Source organism: Neofelis nebulosa, chromosome 2 (genome assembly GCF_028018385.1).
Source record: "Neofelis nebulosa isolate mNeoNeb1 chromosome 2, mNeoNeb1.pri, whole genome shotgun sequence".
NCBI classification, from domain to species: domain Eukaryota; kingdom Metazoa; phylum Chordata; class Mammalia; order Carnivora; family Felidae; genus Neofelis; species Neofelis nebulosa.
Genome location: NC_080783.1, coordinates 157,515,210 through 157,536,592, shown reverse-complemented (window position 1 = coordinate 157,536,592; position 21,383 = coordinate 157,515,210). Strand labels below are relative to the sequence as shown.

The 21,383-nt window shown below is 39.3% G+C and overlaps 1 protein-coding gene across 3 annotated transcripts in view; it reads left to right on the top strand.

Moving 5' to 3' along the window:
- Positions 1 to 2,241: 2,241 nt before the first annotated feature.
- The window catches only part of AK5 (adenylate kinase 5), a 264,187-nt gene continuing 245,045 nt past the window's right edge, over positions 2,242 to 21,383 (top strand). For 2 of the 3 annotated variants that reach the window (XM_058716926.1, XM_058716924.1), the window contains exons 1-5: positions 2,242 to 2,711; positions 6,974 to 7,160; positions 13,270 to 13,437; positions 18,158 to 18,327; positions 18,430 to 18,543. In XM_058716926.1, coding sequence (XP_058572909.1) covers positions 2,652 to 2,711; positions 6,974 to 7,160; positions 13,270 to 13,437; positions 18,158 to 18,327; positions 18,430 to 18,543 — 699 coding nt within the window. In that variant the 5' untranslated portion in view covers positions 2,242 to 2,651. The remainder of the gene's footprint in view (positions 2,712 to 6,973; positions 7,161 to 13,269; positions 13,438 to 18,157; positions 18,328 to 18,429; positions 18,544 to 21,383) is intronic. The other variant, XM_058716927.1, reaches the window with a different exon arrangement.

The window sequence follows — 21,383 nt, the reverse complement described above, 5'->3', positions numbered from 1 at the left end:
TAAGCACCATAGTTCTCTCACACAGCCTTTCTCTATGTGGCCACAACTTCCTTTGCAAGAATAATTATGAATATCTAGCTTTTCTCATACATTTGGAACACACTGAAAAGCACTGATTGTCAATGCATAAGGCTACCTGAAAACTTGCCATATTTCCAGTTACAGGGATACTTCATTTTATTACACCTTGCTTTCTTGTGCTTTGCATATATTGTTATTTTTTTAACAAATTGAATGTTTGTGGCAACTCTGTGTCGAGCAAGTCTATTGGCACCATTTTCCAATAGCATTTGCTCACTTCATGTCTCTGTGTCACATTTTGGTAATTCTTGCAATATCTCAAACTTTGTTATTATTATTATATTTGTTATGGTGATCTGTGATCATTGATTACAACTCACTGAACGCTCGGATGGTGGTTAGTATTTTTAACACTAAAGTATTTTTGATTAAGGTATGCAGATTATTTTTTAGACAACATTGTTACACATTTTAATATTCATAAACATAACTTTTATACCCACTAGGAAACCAAGAAATTCATTTGACTTGTTTTTTTGCAATACTCACCTTATTGCATTGGTCTAGAACCAAACCTGCACTATCTCTGAGGTATGCTTATACTGTTTTTCAGACTCTCTAGACTATTCATTTAGTGTAACGCAGTCTTCTTTATCCACTCTCTTCGTATAAGCAAGTTGCCATCCTTGCCTGGCTACACTAAGGTGCATTCAGAATTATATACCTATTTAGGTTACATTCTTCCCTAGGAGAGAGGGTGTAAGCTGTGCTCTGCCAGATTCTTGTCTGTAAAAGGTGACCTTGAAAGGCCCTGCAGAAAGTGGCCTCTTAAATCCTAGGTGCTTCATCTCAGCTGTGCCTGCTCACAAAGTAGGCTTCGTGCCATGGACTCTGGCACTTTTCAAGCATTGTTGCATAGGGAAGAGACAATGTTTAACTATGGCCATCACCTGCTCTCAGATAAGGTAAGGGATGTCAGAAGCTGGGATTGTAAATGTTGTGGTATATTCTGAGGGCAGAAATCAATTTCTGTGGAACTGGAACACCTGCCTCATTTAAGGCTACCATACGACATGGTTTCACAAGTGTTCAGGAAACTTCATTTACTTTACAAGACTCAGTTAATTCTTGAGTTCCCTCCCTTGGGTAAAACAGGATTGCAGCTATAGTTAAGGCTTCAGTGGCAGTTCCTTGTGTGACAAGAAATGGAATCAAGAAAAGATTTTCAAAGATGCACATGAAATGGACATTCAGACACTGGTTTTGGGAAACAGTCGCAGTGTTCCTCCTCTCCCTGGCAGGTATCAGTGGCCATCAGAGCCACCTTTTATCTCACACACCCTCCCATAGTGTCAGGCCCTGCACACAGAGGTCATATTCTCAGGGTGGCATAAACCATCTTTCAAACAGGCAGTGAAAAGACATCTTAATGGGGGAAATGAGTCATCCTGGGAGCTAGGAGGAGGATGGGTATACCTTGATAATGGCGTGTTTAATAGCAAGGTTCTCTACTCTTACGGCTGCCTCAGCGCACCATACAGCCCCTGGGTGCTCTGATGGCCCACCGTCCACTGACTACACACCCTTCAGATTCGATTAATGATGGCTCCCAGGCCACCCACCAAGCACATTTCCAATTTAAGCGGTCTCCAGCTCTCCCCGCCCCACCACCCACTTCTCTCCTCCACCTTCCCTCTCCTCTCTGTGGAGGTTAACTAGTTGACTACTTATTAATCCTTCTGTTAATGAAGATTCCAGCCTCACTCCATGCCCTTACACTGAAACCTGTAAGGATCTGTGAGCTTGACGGGGAAAAATTAGAAAGCAGCTAGCAAAACTTTCCTGAAGGATAGAAACACCCCAAGTCTAAAAATTATCTTAAGAGGATGGATTCCACACCATGGAATCCCCTTTTCTCCTTACCTCCAGCTCCCTGTGATGAAAGATTGGTAACCTTAGGAATACATGACAAATTCTGTAGCAATTAGGTTTCTTCCCGAGAACTCCAGGGGATGCAGGAGTAACTCTGTGGTGGCGGGCGGGGGTGGGGGACAGGTTCCTAGAACCCCTAGACTCTTCCTTTGGCCACCTGGTCCCAGGTTGCTGCGTCCCCTGGCCGCGCGCTTAGGGCAGCGCCGCGCCCCGGCGGTGGTGTGACTGGGAGCCCCCAGCGCGCGCCCGTCCCCACCCCCGCACCCCGTGCCCGCCCGCGCAGCGTGACTGGCCGCAGCCGCAGACCCGGCTCCGGGAGGCGCAGAGCGCGGCGCGCTGAGCCGGAGAGGCGAGCGGGCTGCTGCCTTGCGTCCGCCGCGCTGTCCGCCCTCCTCCGCTCCCTCCGCCCTCCTCTGGTGGCCGCGCTGCCTGGGAGCCGGGAAAGCCGCTGCTCCAAGCCCGCAGCTCCGGCGCGGGGACCAGCAGCGAGGCGGGGGCGGCGAGAGCGCGGAGACCACAGGCCCCGGGGACAGGCGGAGGGGGGCTCTGGCCTGGGCAGGCAGAGCTGAGCGTGGGAGTGTTTGCGGGTGAGATCCAGGGCTGCACCCGTGTTCTGCGCGGAGCCCGTCAACCCCAGCCCAGGTCGCCGCAGCCCGGGAACCTCCCCACCCGCGCCCCAAGGCACGCGCGGCACAGCCATGAACACCAACGATGCCAAGGAGTATCTGGCCCGCAGGGAAATCCCTCAGCTTTTCGAGGTAGGGGGCTAAGGCTGGCAGGCGGCCGGGAGGATCGGGGAAAGGCATCTCTGGGGCTCCGGGGTTGGGGGGAGGAAGCCGCGCCCCGTCCCACCTTGCTGGCTCGGGGCACAGAAGTGAAGGGGGGTGCAGAAGCTCGCTCTCCCGCTTGCCCGGCGTCGTCGCCGTTCCAGCGGGTTGCCGGGATCCTTGTCCGCTGGCTGGGCTCAGAAGCCCGCATCTCACTTGATCAAGTTTCAGTCTTCCAGCGGAGCTCTGGAAGCAGGTTGCCCTCGGCGTACCCCTCGGATGTGGAGGGTGGGCTGCTGACAGCCGTCGGCCCCGCTCTGTGGGGGTTAGGCCAGGCCAAGGCGGGTGCGCTGGCGCTCGGGAGCGAGCAAGGACTCCAAACGTAGGGGTCGAGAGCCCTAGCCCCTCCGCACGCCGCGAGGTCAGGACCCCGCTGTGAAGGGGAAGTGTGGACGGAAGCAGCTCGGAATGAAGATGCAAAACGCAAATCCAAACCCGTCGAGTGCAGCACTACCTCCCGGGTGGCAGGCACCCAGCGCTGCTATGCGCTTTCGGTGAATGAACTCCTGAGCACGTTTTCCGTTGCCTTGGAAGAGATCATTCTTTTTGCTCGCCTCTCCGGCTGTAGCTTTCGCCTGCCTTCTCCGGCCCACCTAGAGAAACCAAGTCGGAGAGGGAGCGGCAAGGCGGGCGTGACTCCTGTTGCTCTGTCTTCGGACCGCATCACAACATCATCTCCACCAAGGACCCCCGGGGGATAAGGACCACTTTGGGAATGTGGGAGAGGAGGCTTGAGGGATGAAGTAAAGGAACCTTGGTTAGTTCTAAACCTCAGCGTACATCGCGGAGTCTTTTGCTTCCTTTTCTTCTCTCCATATTTGCATTTTGAAATCTTCCTGAATTCTGTGTGCTTTTTCTTTGGTTAAAAAAAAAAAAAAAAATGGAAGGGAGCCAAGCTTCATAGATGGAGCCCCGAAAGGAGAAATTCCATACTACCAACCTGGCCCCCCATTTCTGAAAGATAATAGACTGTAGACTGATCCAATAAACCAAAGGTCATGAGTTCTTTCTCCTGTTGGGGGGGGGGGGAATCTGTTCTGCTAAAAGGAGTTTTAAAACACCATTTGGAAAAAGAATTTTATGCCCATTTTTCCCAAATTTTCATTAAAATGGGCCACCATAATTGCAGATCTTCATTTTATCTCACCTCTGTAAGCCACCAGTTTCAGGTTGGGCTGAGGCCAAGGTTTCCAGGTAAACCACACACTGAGCACAAGCCTCGTGTGTGATGCTCAAACCTAGCAAGTGTGTTACTCAGCCTTGAAAAGAATCAGAAGGTGTTGCGTAAGGACAGGTCCTAGGAGGTAGGTAGGATTCTTAAAGAGTTTTTCTTTTCTTTTTTAATTTTCAAAGAGTAAACACAGAGATGAAGAGCTGAAGGTTTTTGTTATAAATACTACTACTGAGATCAATTTCATTTCTGTGCTTCTAAAAGAATAATTAGAAACATCTGCAGGACTGTCTCCTTATGGCAAAGTGCTGCTTAATAGTATGTCTATTTTCTTTATAAATACGGGTACTGTTTTTCTCTTTGGTAACCACAGAGATTTTTGATAGTTTGTTCATGAAAATCTACACTGTGTGATGCAAACACAATGGCAGGGGTTTTTATTCAGGTATTATGCTTTTTGTTTTGTTTTTCTGCATGTGGATGGGATTTTTTAAAATAGTGCCCACCCAGAGAAGGAAGTCCATTCCTTTAGGTGAAATGCAGTAACACAATGTACTTAAGTGCAATCTTGGACAATTGGAAGACGGAAGATTACTGTGGTGACCTGCAGAGGCTCCAGAGGCTCCGTCCTTCCAGTAAGAATCTATGCTTTACCAGCACAAGATGGAAGTAAAACCTGGCAGCTCTCCATGTGATAAGTGTAGACAGCAAAACCAAATGCTTTGGTTCCAAACTGGATTTTCTCCGTCAAATCACAATATTGGTATGCAAAGTTTCTAAGTATACAGAGTTTATCAATTAGGTATCTATCAAACCAAAAATACTGCTTCAGCTGTAGATTTTAAATTAAGTAATTGCTATTGAATCAATATACTGTGAAACAACTACATGTATCTAACTGAGTCAGATTTGTTTAGGGAGGCTGGAAATATATATTTTCCAGTAAAAAAAAAAATATCATTGAGTATGTTCACTCTTTTTAGGCTGTAATAGGGATTTTAAAAAGAGAGACCTTGAGTGATTCCTATTGTAGTTGGATTATGTATGGGGTACAGATAATCTAGCATTTTCTTTTTATCCCATATCATATTTTTGCAAGATATATAGAGAGGAATATGTTAGTTTTGGAATCAAAAGCATTGATTTGGGAGACACCTGGGTGGCTCAGTGGGCTAAGCATCTGACTCTTGATGTCAGCTCAGGTCATGATCTCATGGTTCGTGAGATCCAGCCCCACGTTGGGCTCTGTGCACACAATGTGGAGCCTGCTTGGGATTCTCTCTCTCTCTCTCTCTCTCTCTCTCTCTCTCTCTCTCTCTCTCTTTTTTCTCTCTCTCTCTCTCTCCCTCTCTCTGCCTCTCCCCGACTCTCTCTCTCAAAAAAAAATAAAGAAACTTAAAAAATATATTGAGTTGGAATCCTGGGCCTACAGGTCTCTAGCTGAATAACCTTAATCAACTCACTAATATCTCTATGTCATGGTTTCCTAATCTATAAAATGGGGATAATAATACCACACAAGGTTGAGAGTGCATTGGGGAAACTAAGGCATACAAAGACAGAGTAAGCACTGCCACAGTTAACTATATTAACATAGCAATGTCAGGAGTGAAACACAATGTGTGTGTTTGTGTGTCTGTGTGTCTGTGTGTATATAACACAGATCATGACACACAAACTGAATGTGAATGCCCAGATTAGATTTTCCTCTCCTTCTGCTGTGGAGCTCCTCAGAACATTCTAACTCACACTATTTGGGATTTGAGAGAACAAATATACCTGGGAAGAACTGCCTACCACTTGGAGAAAATTGCACAAGAATAACCTGAAAATAAAATACTGTATTTAGCAAAGATGTCAGCCTTTCAAAGGATGTGTGTGTTGTGCATTAATAATGTATATTGGTGATAATAATCCTCTATGTTTTTTTTCCATGAAATACTGTAAAGGAAAATATTTTACACATCAGTCCAGTTCCCAGGAGTCAGCATTTCCAAATTTGTAGCATTTTTAGAAATGAGTACATGTGACATATCGGACACCAGGTTTTTCCTCTGTAATGTCAATGGATATGGTGGTGACTTATTATAGATCAAATAATAAAGCTTGAGGCTATGGTTTGAATACATTTTTTTCCCTAGTTACAAAACAGTCCAATATATACCTACCATGTGCCAGAGACAGTGTCAGGGGCTAGAGATTTGAAAAATAAAAGAGACCTACGCTGTGTTGTTGAAGAGTTTACAGTTTGGAATATGAGACCAACACATCAACTGATGGTCTTAGTATAAATGACAGGCAAGATGTTTTTTTCTGGGTAATATGGAATGCAAAGGAAGAGGTCCACAACCCAAACTGGGAGCTTAGGGGAGACTTCCTGGTAACAATAATATTAACTAAAATCACCAATATTTATTGGGTATTCACTATGTGTCAGGCCCTTAATATGTACTTTACAAATATTAATTTTTTTAATCCTTAAAAAACGCTCTGAGGTAGATATTAGTACTCCTATTTTACAAATGAAGAAACTGAGGCTTGGAGCCTTTAAGAATGGGTAGGAATGAAGCACCAGGGTGGCTTAGTTGGGTAAGCATCCAACTCTTGATCTCAGCTCGGGTCTTTGATCTCAGCTCAGGTCCTGATCTCAGGGTTTTAAGTTCAAGCCCTGTGTTGAGCTCCATGCTGGGCATGAATCCTACTTTAAAAAAAAGTTGGGTAGAAATAAGATGAATAATGACTAGAGCATTTTTACACACTGCACTTTATCTGACTTTGATAGGGTGCCTCCATTTTAAACTGTGTAGTTGCCTGAATTGTTTAAAAGGCAGAAAATGCTGAGCTAAAAGTTAATTGGTCAAGAATTTAGGGGTTATCTTAATTACTCAATCAAATCGTGTTCATTAAAAGAAAATGCAAAGAACAAAAACAACCCAGAATTTAACAATGAGACATATACTATTTTAACAAAGGTAGTTTGAAAGCATATTTTACGTGGGCATATTTTGTTGTTGTATTTCAGAGCCTTTTGAATGGACTGATGTGTTCTAAGCCTGAAGACCCAGTAGAGTACTTGGAAAGTTGTTTAAAGAAAGTCAAGGAATTAGGCGGCTGCGACAAGGTGAAGTGGGATACATTTGTCAGCCAGGAGAAGAAGACCTTACCTCCGCTCAATGGAGGACAATCACGGAGATCCTTTCTAAGAAATGGTAATGTATATGTAGAATAATAGTTTACAGTTACAGCAGTTCTCTTTAAAACATACCATATAGACTGTAGGCACTTATTTAATTTATTAGGTTTCTAAAAACCTGGAAAGATACTTGGCCCTGGAACATGATTACTCTCTCTGCTCCTAATTCTAATCGCCTCTGTGATAAGATGAACAAAATCACATACCACTGTCCAGCACTTCCCTAAAGGCTTAATGAAATTGTATACTTCTGCCTTCAATATTTTGCAAAATGAATTACATTAGGGAACTGAATTTTTCTTAACATTGCAAATAAGATTTTCCCAAATAAATGGATAGACAAAACTGTTATTCTATAACAATTCAACATTTTTTTATTAGCTGGGAAGAGCTTGGAATAATGTGTTTCCTAACTCAGAGTTCATATTAATGCATCCCCATAAATGCATGTTAAGTTTATACTAGTTAATCCAACAAGTATTTTTTATGCAGCTATTGAATTCAATACATTAGATTAGGCATTTAGCTGCTATAAAAGAAGTAGAAGACATGAACTTGTCTAGCAATTTTAGGAAGAGTTTGGAACTAAGAATTAGAGTTCACTAGAGGAGGTTCATAGTATATTCTGATAGCTTTCTGAAATACATGCTTATCAAAATTAGTGGTTCAACATCAGCCAACCAGCCTTTAGACTCTGGATGAAATCAAGAAGTATAATAGTATGTGTAAAGTGGAATTTAGTTTCTAATCAAGGGAAACTAAATTCATTCTTTCCCAGTGGCCAAGATCATTATATTTTCAAAATTTGCACCATTTTCAAAAATTGTGCCGTGAAAAGTTTTAGCCAGACAGACAGAATTTGAAGTATTTGTAATACAAGTATTATAGTGTTTGTAGTAAATACGAAAGGGAGATAAGCCTTAGTTTGTTTTATTTACATGAGTCACTTAGATTTTATTTGCATGCAGTGTGGGGAAAAGACATAGTGTGTTAATTTTTAAGAAGCACACTCAGAGAGGTGCCTGGGGGCCTCAGTCAGTTAAATGTCTGACTCGGTCATGATCTCATAGTTCGTGGGTTTGAGCCCTACGTAGGGCTCTGTGCTGACAGCTCAGAGCCCGGAGCCTGCTTGGGATTCTGTCTCCCCCGCTCTCTCTGCCCCTCCCCTACTCATGCTCTGTCTCCATCTCTCTCTCAAAAAATGAATAAACATTTTTAAAAATTTTAAAAAGAAGAAACACATACAGAAAGGGTAGGCAGAAACAACATTTTTTCAGAGACATCTTCATGCAGGAATCATCACTTGGTCATGTAGGCCTGAGTGTTAAGTGCCAGTTACCACTGGGGCACACCACTTAGTAAATTTCTGCTTCAGTGAACAAAATGATGTTTTCATGGGCTTGAAGTGTTCATATACTTTCCCAAGACAGCTAACTTACTTCCCAGGGTGTTGTCGTACTGGTGGAATCTGGCTCAATCTTAAATACATGACCCATGCCCTTGTTAAATCAAGTGAGATAAGTTTAGGGAGCTGCTTTAAGGTTTAGCCTTAAAGCACTAACAAACCTCAGGTATTACTGGATTTAGTCTAAAATATTCTTGCCTTTTAAAATTTAAATCTAACAGCATATAACATTCCATTAATAAAAAAGTGGCTCTCAGCCTGGGTATACAAAGTGACTGTTTTGCAACAAAATGAAGCCTGAATGCTTCTATTTTATAGTTACTTGACTTGATGATACATAGAAGCCAGGCAGACCAAGTGTGTAATAGGGAACAGTGGGGACTGTGGTCAAATTTGAGAGAACAGTCATTGTCTAAAGGCAGTCATGTACAAATTTTGGGAAAATGTTTAGCTGAACAAAACCCATCTTTGAGGCTATATTGGGCACACAAATGACAAGTTGGAGCTCCTGATTTAGCAGGATAAGCTTAAACAGGAATGGAAAATGTGGATTTAACTTTAATTAGAATTAAAATTGTTTGTTAATTTTAGAATCTCGGTACTTAATAATACTTTACCAGAATTCCTACTCAGAGATCTTTTAATTAATCATCAAATAGAACCTTTCAATGTATTATGATGACAAGAATGTCTTATTACCTTCCTATATCTAGGACACATGCTAAAAGACAGAAAATGGTTTCTTTTTTTTTTTTTTTTTTTATTAAATTTTTTTTTTTTCAACATTTTTTATTTATTTTTGGGACAGAGAGAGACAGAGCATGAACGGGGGAGGGGCAGAGAGAGAGGGAGACACAGAATCGGAAACAGGCTCCAGGCTCCGAGCCATCAGCCCAGAGCCTGACGCGGGGCTCGAACTCACGGACCGCGAGATCGTGACCTGGCTGAAGTCAGACGCTTAACCGACTGCGCCACCCAGGCGCCCCAGAAAATGGTTTCTAAATAGACTTTTCTGTAATAAAATTTATTTTATCAAATGGTTTACACACTTGTGCTATGTAAGTTTTAGCTATAATTTATGGAATATATTATTAAGTTAAAGAAAACTGGTAAGTTCCCAGTAACTTAAAGCATGATTATTTGTAGAAATAAAAGGTGATTCATGCATACTTTGCTGAAATATTGACATAGCTGTGCTAATATATAGTTATTATGAAAAATTATTCTATGAAATAAAACATTTTAACCATTTAGACAAATTACTTTCATACATAAAAATATGATAAAAAGCAAGGATAAATTATTGACTGATACTTCTTTAAAGGATTTTACTATACATGTGAGATAAGCATCTTTTTTTCCCTGCCAAACAATTGAACAAATAATTTGTTATAAATAAGAGTTCTAGTCCCAAAGTCCCAAATGTCCATAGAGCTTCTGTTCTGGAATATCTCATTGTCATCTTATACTCAAGATTTTTAAAAACAAGTGTAGCATATTTGCTTCAGTACCTGCACTCCTTTCTCCTTTTCTTATTTCCATGAAGTCAGTCAATGAGTCAGTTGACCATTAAAATGACCATTTTATTGAGCACTACTGTTGTCATTCTTTTAGGACTGAGGATGCAGCCACCAAGAAAGAACAAACATGGTACCTGCCTTCATGCAGTGACCTAGAGGGTATAATGCTAAGTGAAATAAACCAGACAGAGAAAGACAAACACTGTATGATTTGTGGAATTTAAAACATATGTGGAATTTAAAACATAACAAACTAACAAAGAAAAAAAGACAAACAAAAAACCAAACTCCTAAGCACAGACAAAAATTGATGCTCGCTAGAGAGGAGGTGATTGGGGGGGGGGTGGATAAAATAGATAAAGGGATTAAGAGTCTACTTGTCTTGCTGAGCACTGAGAAATGTATAGAATTATTGCACCATTACATTGTAAACCTAAAACTAATATAACACTATGTTAAGGATACTTCAATTGAAAAACAAAAAATAAAATTTTAAAAGAAATTAAAAAGAAATGCTTCGTAAATACTGTAGGAGTATAGATAGACACCCTATATAAGTCTGATGCATATGCATTATATATATGATATATATACATAAAAATTTGGTATAGAATATAATGCTGAGGTTATTTTTTTAAAGAATTTGTATAAAATTATATTAATCAGGAATAATTTTTAAAATAAAAATGATGGGGGCACCTGGGTGGCTCAGTCCGTTAGGCGTCTGGCTTCAGCTCAGGTCATGATCTCAAGGTCCGGTCCGTGAGTTCAAGCCCCGCATCGGGTTCTGTGCTGACCGCTCAGAGCCTGGAGCCTGTTTCAGATTCTGTGTCTCCCTCTCTCTCTGACCCTCCCCCATTCATGCTCTGTCTCTCTCTGTCTCAAAAATAAATAAATGTTAAAAAAAATTTAAAAAAAATAAAATAAAAATGATGAAGTTGGTGATTATTTTGACTATGGAATAAAAAATATTAATGGTGACAAAATATGTAAACAGAAGTACAATGGGTGCTATAGAAAATACCATGTGCTATAAAATCAACCATATTAACAGGGGAATAGATCCAACCTAGGCTAGGGTTCAGGGAGGCTTCCTGGAAGAACTGATATGCTAATGCTTGGAGACAGAAAGCTGAGTAGGTGTTAGCTAGAGAAGGATGGAGGAGTTTGAGTATATACCAGGGAACAGAGAACAGGAGTTCCTAACATAGAGGAAGAGGCTATGATACAGAAGCCCACTATTTCTGGATCAGAAAAGAGAGAGCAGAAAGATGGCATATTAAATGCAATGTGTTCTTTTTTTTTCATTTAGACTTGAACCCTGGCAATTGTTTTTTGGACTGTCACCTTCTTTCATGTCACAGATCCCAACCCTAACCATATTCTTCATACCCAACCACTCATGTCATTTCTCATGCTGCCCCTCCAACTGAAGCCTTCATTTTTCACCTGTTACTCCTGACCCCTGCTGACTCCTGGCTGCTATTCTTTCTTCTCTTTATCTCCCCACTTAAATTTATTCTAACCACCACCAGATTAATCTTCCTAAAAAATGTATTTCATATCTTATTATGTCACTTCTCTACCCACCCATCCCCCAAATCTCCACTGGCTTTCTACTAGATTGAAGCTAAACCCTTTACCCTGGTGGTCAAGTTCCTCCACCCTGTGGCCACACTCTGCCTACCCATCTTCTGGCTTTCCTTTATGGGAAACCAACTATTTCAGCAAGGCTATTGTCTTTGTTACTAATTCAACAAATATTTATTGGACACTGACTATGTGCCAAGATAGTTCTAGATCCCAGGGATATGGTTCCAGATAAGTAAGTCCCTCCTTCGTGGAACTGAACATTCTAATGGGAAAAGACAAACAATGAATTAATAGACACCTTTCAGATGATGAAGTAGTAGATGCTGTGTAGAGCATTACTAGAGTGATGTCCTTGAAGTTAACTATTCGAGATTAAAAAGTCAGTAAAGCCATATGATAGAAGGTGTCATTTGAGCTGAGGTGTGAATGGTAAGCAGCAGGCAGCCATAGGATGGCATCAGGAAGAGTATTTCAGGCAGTGGATTGTGGGCACAAGCTTGTAAGCAGGCAGACCAGTAAAGAGTCTATAACAGTGGTCCAGGTAAATGATGGTGGTTGGGGAAAAGTTGTAATAGTGGAGATGGAGAAAAGTATATGCATTTGGGATACATTTTAGAGATAAAGTCTATGGCGGTAGATATGAGTGGTGAGGGAAGAAACTAATTGAGGATAATGCTGAGAGTTTTGTCGTGTTGGGTGTAGCAATTCAATTTCAAGGCAGAACAGGATACCGTTGTCAGTACCTTTCCTATCATACACCCTTTCTAGAATTTTCTAAAGAATAATCACTATCATTTCAGACTACTCTTTTCATAGAACTGAAGTGAGTCCAGTGGGTTAGCAGTCAATGAGCTCATTTATTGTATCAACAGAGAATGAACAGTTCTACCTGATCAACACCCCAGAAAGAGATGTGAGCATTATGCCATGCTAAAATCCAGTAGTCCCCACAGCCAAATCCCTCATGGAAGACCAAGTGACTTCCTGTCTCTTTTGTGCAGGTGCCTTTTGGGTAGTTAGGGCTTCTCTGTGCCTCCCAGAGTACTGACACTTAGGGTGAGGGAGGAAGGAGCCATGACCACGTGAACCACAGTTGAGCCTTGAACAACACGTTAGCTGTTAGCTAATAACGAGTTAGCGGCTGTGAACTTGTGAGAGTTGTGAGATTCTATACTACAAACTGTAGGGAGCACCATTTGCAGAGATCAGGATGTATACAAACTACCAAGTAAGATTAGGCAGTGCTTAAGAAGTTTCCTCCAGAACAGGGGTTGGCAAACTATGACCCATGCCCTGAGTCAGGCTCCTTACCTGGTTTTATAAATAAAGTTTCATTGAAACACAAGCTCATCCATTTGTTTATATATTGTCTTTGATCACTTTTCTGCTACCATAGCCAACTTGAGTATGAGACTGTTCAAATCTCAACATATTGAATGTCTGGCCCTTTAAGAAAAGTTTGCAGGCCACTTGTAGGATAGGGTCTTCTTCAGTTGAAAAAATCAAACTCATTTAGTTTAAAATTTTTCCTCTGCTAATTGGCTAGTACAAAATCTGTTTTATTATGCTTTTTTTTCCCGTTTCAAAGTTATCTTACTCTTTTGCAGTGATGCCTGAAAATTCAAACTTTCCATATCGGCGGTATGATCGTCTCCCTCCAATCCATCAATTCTCCATAGAAAGTGATACAGACCTCTCCGAGACTGCAGAGTTAATTGAGGAGTATGATGTTTTTGATCCTACTAGACCTCGACCAAAAATCATACTTGTCATAGGTATGAGGACAGAAAGTAAAATTCTTATACTATCGCTATCTTTGCTTATATGTTTACATTTCAAGAAATTACGTTTATTATGTTTATTTGCAAATACTGAGTTGGATAATGACAAACAATAGAAACAAAAGCTCAAGAGACAGTAGATGGAAATATTTTAGTGTAATTTTTCATAAAACAGAATTGTTATAATTATATAATCTAATGCCTATTCCACTTTTATAGACTCTCATTACAATGTCCTAGAAATTGTCTACAATGAATTGAAAGTATTAATCTCTTCAATATTTATTGTCCTATGGTAGAAGTTTTCTAAACACGATGTGGCTTTTTTATCTTTTTACTCAACATATTGAATTTTTATTCACTATTAACCTTAAAGGGAAATAATAATAATATGTTGGTAAAGACACATATAAATGAATCATCATTGTAGCAAACTGGCACCTAAAATAAAGTCTGAATTTTGATGTTTCAGACCAGCAAATCTAGTAGCATAGTGTTTTACAGAGCACCTACCATTTGAGTATTTATCAAAATAATAATAACAGTTAATTTTTAAAATTATTTCTATGAATAAGTATGAAAATATCAGTCTGCTACCATTGCACAAAAAACAGATATGCGAAATGTTTAATTTTCATAAATTGCATTTTTGACTGTTCTTGCAAATCCCAACTTCCTCAAAATCTGTAAAAATCATGAAAAGACCTGTGAACACGTAAATATGTGATCATTGTCTCACTTTCCAATTTGACTCAGCTTTCACAGAGATGACCAAAAGCAAAAATCTAGTGTGAAATGTTCAAAGCTATTCTAGTCAGTAATTGTTAATAGAGGGCAAATGAATACAGCCCATGTAAAGAAGTACTGTTTCCAGAAGATATAATGATGATGACAATTAGGAAGAAAGCATGCAAATAAACACACCAAGCTATAACAAGAATCTAAGTTCACCAGACTAGAAGGAGTGACATTGGTACATCTCTAAGTGTAATGAAAATGAAACTGCAAATATATTTAGCCCTTACTGTTTAAAATAATGTTGTAGAAAGACAGTATAATTTTTTTTAATGTTTATTCATTTTTTGAGAGAGACAGAGTGTTAGTGGGGGAGGGGCAGAGAGAGAAGGAGACACAGAATCCAATGCAAGCTCCAGGCTCTGAACTGACAGCACAGAGCTCGACATGGGGCTCGAACTCATGGACCATGAGATCATGACCCAAGCCAAAGTTGGATACTTCACCAACTGAGCCACCCAGGCACCCCTGTAGAAAGACAGTATAGAAACTGGGTTTTTTAAAGTCATTATTCTTATAGAGTATGGTAGCCACCGTTTGCCATAAATATCTTTCTATTCTTGAAAATGGAATTTTGTGCATTGTGTGCTTAAAAGTTTGATGTCCGGGGTGCCTGGGTGGTTCAATTGGTTGAGCGTCCAGCTTTGGCTCAGGTCATGATCTCACGGTTCATGTGTTTGTGCCCCACGTCAGGCTCTGTGCTGACAGCTCAGAGCCCGGGGCCTGCTCTGATTCTGTGTCTCCCTCTCTCTTTCTGCCCCTCCCCTGCTTTTGCACTCTCTCTGTCTCTTAAAAATAAATAAACACATTAAAAAAAAAAAAAAAAGCTTGAGGTCTTTACCCAGAAGATGAAGAAATGCTTTATGCTACAGGTGAAGAATAATCGGAAATTATTTCACAATTTAATAATGAAATATTCTTTCAATTTTATTTTTCTTTTTGCTGTTACTAAAATATTGATTATTAATTGGACAAACAAATGGAGGCTTGATTGTACATGAAAAAGGTGTAATACCAAAATGCTCTCGAGTAAAACAACACATATGTGAATTTTTTCTGTATTGCGAATCTTATATGAAAATGACTAAAATATTTCAGTAAACTAAGATCTTTGAAGAAGATATAAATGCTTCAAACCTCCTCCGCTTTGAAGAACTCCACAAATCTTTTTTACTCAGTAAAATCAACTTGCTTCCCACAAGCGTGATTCTGGTTTTACACTTATACACTATAAAGTTTTATGTATTCCAAGAATGATGCAGAACCAATGAGTGTAAATAACTTTTAGAACACTGAGATATTACAAGAAAGGAAAAGCCAAATCCATCTGAGAAAATTGGGGCAATTTTATGACTTTTGAGAAATTATAAAATAATTGTACCTGAATCTTACAAATTTTTATTAGTACTAGCCTAAAAAAGGAGTGGAAGAGGTACAGATACCCACATGGTATTACATTCAAATAAAGAAAATTTCCCTTCTGGTGATGCAGACTTTTTTTTACAGTTAGCCTTCTCGGCATAGATATGAATCTCTCTTATGTTAACATAATTATTAAATCTAAGAGTTAGATGGATTCTAATATTTATAAGTATTAGAGATAAATAAATAGAAAAAGATTAAGCTCACTCTGGTTTCAGAGAGAAGAAAGTAAAATTAATTTGTTAGGTAGCTTCATTAATCAAACTCATAATAAATTAAAGCTATTCTCTCTCAGTTGTGCTAATCATGTGTTTGTGCTGTCTGCTATTTGCTTCCATGAGTTGACAAACTTTTTTTCTTGAAGGTGCCATAACTTTCTTAGCATATTTGATTTTTTTTTAATTCAGTGGGATTTTTAATCTCTTAGTTTGATGGTTTGTGAGATAAAGCGTGGAAATATAGTTTATGAACGGTAACATTCATGCTTCAGGGATCAAATTAGCTTAAATTTGATAGAGTTGTTCATATAATTTTTACTTCAAGCCAATCCATGATTTGCACATAGGTTAATAGGCCAAAAACAGCTATTTAGAACCAAAATTTTGCAAAGTAATGAATTTAATTTAGGAGTAGTTCATAATATTAAATCTAATAGGGTAAGATTTAGAGTTTCTTAGAAAGGGAGTGGTTAAAAATGTAAACAAATTCCTATCCTAAGGTTCATAAAGCAATAAAAAAGTGAAAGCCGTACATTAGTTGGTATGGGTGTTAAGAAATGATTCTCATTAGTTGATCTTAGAATTCTGCATTTAAAAACAATTTTTTAATGTTTATTTTTTTAGAGAGAGACAGACAGACAGTGTGAGCAGAGGAGGAGCAAATAGAGAGGGAGACACAGAATCTGAAGCAGGTTCCAGGCTCTGAGCTATTAGCACAGAGCCCGACGCGGTGCTCAAACTCACAAACTGCGAGATCATGACCTGGGCTGAAGTCGGATGCTTGACCGACTGAGCCACTCAGGCGCCCCTGCACTTTAAAATTTTTAAAGAGGAAATAAGCCCTGGACAGGCAAGTCTACCCACTCGGAACCCCTCTTATAAAAAACAAAACACCTGGGGCGCCTGGGTGGCGCAGTCGGTTAAGCGTCCGACTTCAGCCAGGTCACGATCTCGCGGTCCGTGAGTTCGAGCCCCGCGTCAGGCTCTGGGCTGATGGCTCGGAGCCTGGAGCCTGTTTCCGATTCTGTGTCTCCCTCTCTCTCTGCCCCTCCCCGTTCATGCTCTGTCTCTCTCTGTCCCAAAAATAAATAAAAAAAAAAAAAACAAAAAAAAAAAAACACCTGTCCTTTTTTACTTACATTATTTGCACAAATTAATCACTAAGTAATTATGTATTAAATGACTTCTAATCCCTGCCAAAACTTGACATTGAATTAGTAGGGACAATATCAACTCACTTTTCTATTGAATTTTTATTTTCAATATTGCTTAATAAAGTATAATTATTTTCAGTGAATATTACCGAAACAGTTCATTACTTATTAGACATTGACCTTTAAAAGCATTTTGTCTACCATCAATAACTTATGCTTAAGTGCTTGAAAATATTTCATTTTGATAATCATCAAGAAGTAATAAATCAAAATCAGACTGTGCTGATTGCTATGTGCTTTATTTAGAAATTTGTTCAGACTTTAGATTCCAGTCAGTCTAGGTTGTTTGGAAATATAAATTAAAATAATCTAATGTGATTGGAAATAAAATCTGAGGTATATATTTTATAATTATTTTAGTACTTAAGCTTCTAAAAAATAAATGATGATTACCAATGATTAGTATTGAGTAAGGTTGCAAAATGTTAATTATCTCATACTAATGTATCATGCAATCAAAATTATCATGAGCTCTATGAAGTTGTTCTAAGGACCTATTCCATCCACTCTGCATATTCATCGCATAAAACTTCTTTCGAATTTAAAGGAGATGAAGCAAGGAGACACAGGAACAGAGTTAAAAAATTTTTTAAATAAGTTGTGTCAATATTGATGTGCCTTTGGTTTGAAAAATAATTGTTACATTTCACTAAATGTCGCTCCTTGTTGGCACCGAACACATTTCTGTTATTTTGATCATTGTCTCTTGTATCTCTTAGTTTTTCTTTGATTAGAGAGGGAAAAAAGATGAGATTTTTACATAGAAGGCCAAGAAATGATTTCTTTTAAATGCATTGTCCAATTTTCTAAATTAGTTATTTACTAAAATAGGTGAAGGAAAAGGTGTCTTTTTCATCTAATAAAGTTGATCATAATTCTGTGCTTTCCTTGGCTAAGTCTATACTTGCTCTGCGTTTAGAGGTTAACGCTGAGAATGGCACAGGTGTAAAGTTGCCCACCCTGCAACTATGATCTAGATTCTGCATCTCAAGGTGGAGTTAGTTGTACAAAAAGGAGTTTCTTATTGTATCAGAAGGTCACAATGTTGCCTGTTTTAAATGGTAGGTGGTCCAGGAAGTGGAAAGGGTACTCAGAGTTTGAAAATCGCAGAACGTTATGGATTCCAATACATTTCAGTGGGAGAATTACTGAGAAAGAAGATCCACAGTACCAGCAGCAACAGGAAATGGAGTCTTATTGCCAAAATAATTACAACTGGAGAATTGGCCCCACAGGTATTGCTGTGTAATTTGTTTCTATTCTGTGAAGATTTTTATACCAGTTGTGAGTGTAAGTTTAACTAACTGTGGGTTTTTATATTTTTTTATTTATAAAAGGAAACAACAATTACAGAAATAAAACAGAAATTGATGCAAATACCTGATGAAGAGGGCATTGTTATCGATGGATTTCCAAGAGATGTTGCCCAGGCTCTATCTTTTGAGGACCAAGTAAGAATGTCTTTTTATATTTTAAATGACCTACTTTTGTATAAAATTTTGAGGTTAAAAAAAAAAAGATTTCTTGGAAGATGTGCTGTTATTCTGAGTGAATTCTGGTCTTCAGACAGGCAAGTACCCAGTATGGGTTGGCAGAAGGTCATTTCCTTGGCAGACATGCCTAAAAATTGGAGACAGTCTCTGCCAAAAAAGAAGAGATATAAACTAATAATAGAATTCGTTATTTTTATTAAAAAATGCAAATCTCTCTAAATTTTATTTCAAAATACTTTTTCTAAGATCTTTTAAAATCTTTAATTACTTAAAACAAGCTTGTTCCATACTGCCCAGCAAAAATAAAACATCACCCTATATCTACATTGTTACCAAATAAGGAAGCCCTCTTCACTGGGGTGTACAATACTAAACCACCTACCTATTACAAGGTAGGGTTCAGTTTGCCCAAATTTACACAAATTTCAGTAGACTATGCACGCTCAAAACCTAATACATATATCTTTAAGGGAAATAAATCACTTAAAATACTTTGTATATTTAATCTTTGAAAAGCCAAGGTGACTGATTTTTCATATAAAAATTTTAATTACAAAAATAACATGTGGTCATCAAAATGTTAAGTCCTGGTGTACAAAGTAAACATCCAGGGGGGTGGGAGGGAGGGGAGGTGGGTGATGGGTATTGAGGAGGGCACCTTTTGGGATGAGCACTGGGTGTTGTATGGAAACCAATTTGACAATAAATTTCATATATTGAAAAAAAAAAAAAGTAAATGTCCATTGGGGTGCCTGGGTGGCTCAGTTGGTTAAGCATCCGACTTCGGCTCAGGTCATGATCTCACAGTTCGTGGGTTCGAGCCCCGCGTCGCACTCTGTGCTGACAGCTCAGAGCCTGGAGCCTGCTTCAGATTCTGTGTCTCCCTCTCTCTCTGCCCCTCCCCGGCTCCCACTCTGTCTCTCTCTCTCAAAAATAAATAAACATGAAAAAAATTTTTAAAAAAAGTAAACGTCCATTAATACCCTACTTCCATCCCACTGCCCTTCTCTCCTGAGAAATAGAAATACTATAAAGCTTGTTATATATCCATCTAGGCCATATTCTGTATGTTAAACACACACACACCCATGTGTGTACATGTGTGCATGGTCATATAGAAATGCATTTAAAATTTTTCATAGCTATTTCCAAATGGTCCTCCAAAAAGTTTTTTCTAAGTTATAGTCCCATCAATATTGAGTGAGAGTAAATTTCTCCAGACCCTTTCCAACTGGATACAATTCATATTTAAGATTTTTGCCAACCTGATAAGTAAGAAACAGTAGTCTTTCAGCTTTTAAATGTACATTTCTTAAGTTACTACTAAAGTATATTTTCAGATACTCTACTGACCATTTGTATTTCTTGTGTGAATCACCTACTTTCCTTTGCCTATTTTGTCTCTGAACTTGTTTATCTTTTCTTACTTATTTAAATAGGCTTTTAACATATTACAGATATTATATCAGAGGATACAAAGTCAAATAAGATGTAAATTTATGTATTATATAAAAGAAGTATGGATTTAGGCAGTTCAAGGCCAGAAGACAGCTTCATAAAGCCTCTCTTTGAATATTCAGGTTGACTGTTTGGGGACATCTGTTGTGCTGGAGTGTCTTTCTCCCCTCTTCAGGCTTTCCTCTCCCCACAGTAGTCCAGGACCTCTGATGCTTTCTCAGTTTAAGGGCTTGGTCTAATTGCTCCATCCCTGACAAGAGAAAAACTAGAAAAATCAATTTTTTCGTTGTTGCTGTTGTGTCACCTGATGTTGCTGTTGAAAATGGGTGCTATGGCAGCCGTTCTGCATGATTCTTGGCTATTGGTGGAAGCATGATAGCCAGGCAGGCATTCCCACTCAAAGCCACTCAAACTATGTATTGAATGACATGCGTTTGGCAGCCACAAGCAGAAAAAGGTTCTTGATTTTTTTCTCTCTATTGCTTTTCAAATATACTGTGAATCTCTCTCTTCTCCCTTGAATAATAACTCAGGCAGACCTCAAAGCTCTCCTGGTCACTTTAAAATATTAACAGATAGTGTTGCTTTCTGGTATTAAAAAGCCCAGACCACAATTAAATCTCAGTAAAGCTGGAAAAAATTTTTAATAAAAAAAAAACAGTCCAATATAAAATAAAAATTTCAGTTTTTTATTCAGTTTAACACATATCTGCTTGGGCCTGATTCAGCCTCAGAAACCCAAAGTGATGTCTCAGACTCCTGAAATTCTTCCCATTGTGGCTTATGGTGGGGCCAGTAGTGGGCAAGGGGCGGGAAATACATAACTCTCCAGCAACTCTCTGGATACCTGATCTATCTCCACCTTCTCTCATACAGCCTCAGGTGATGGGCCAAGCATCACAATACTGGTTGGGGACACCTGTTAGGAAGTTCTATAGGACAGTCTGGTATCTCTCTGTAGAATATGCAGTCACTTGCATTTACTGTTCTCAACCATACATTTGAGGCTGGAAAAGTCCAATTTAACATCTTTCTTAGGTTGGCATTGTAATAGTCTAGAGGATCTTGACCTCTATAAGCAGAACAGTTGTGCTGAGGTTGATGCCCCCATGGCTGAGCTGCCAGAGTTCAGAGGGTGCAGAGGCAAAGCTTAAGGTGTTTATGTAAAGCAAACTGTTAGGGTCAGCCCTGATTATTCCATGTCCTATGTAGGCTTGAGCTCTTGTGGTGTCTTTTTTTTTTTTCTGGTATCATTTCTGACACCAAAAGTGTGCAGATTTTCCATACCAGTTCTCCAAACCTCAATACCAATGAGATATCTGATAATTGAATTCAACTCT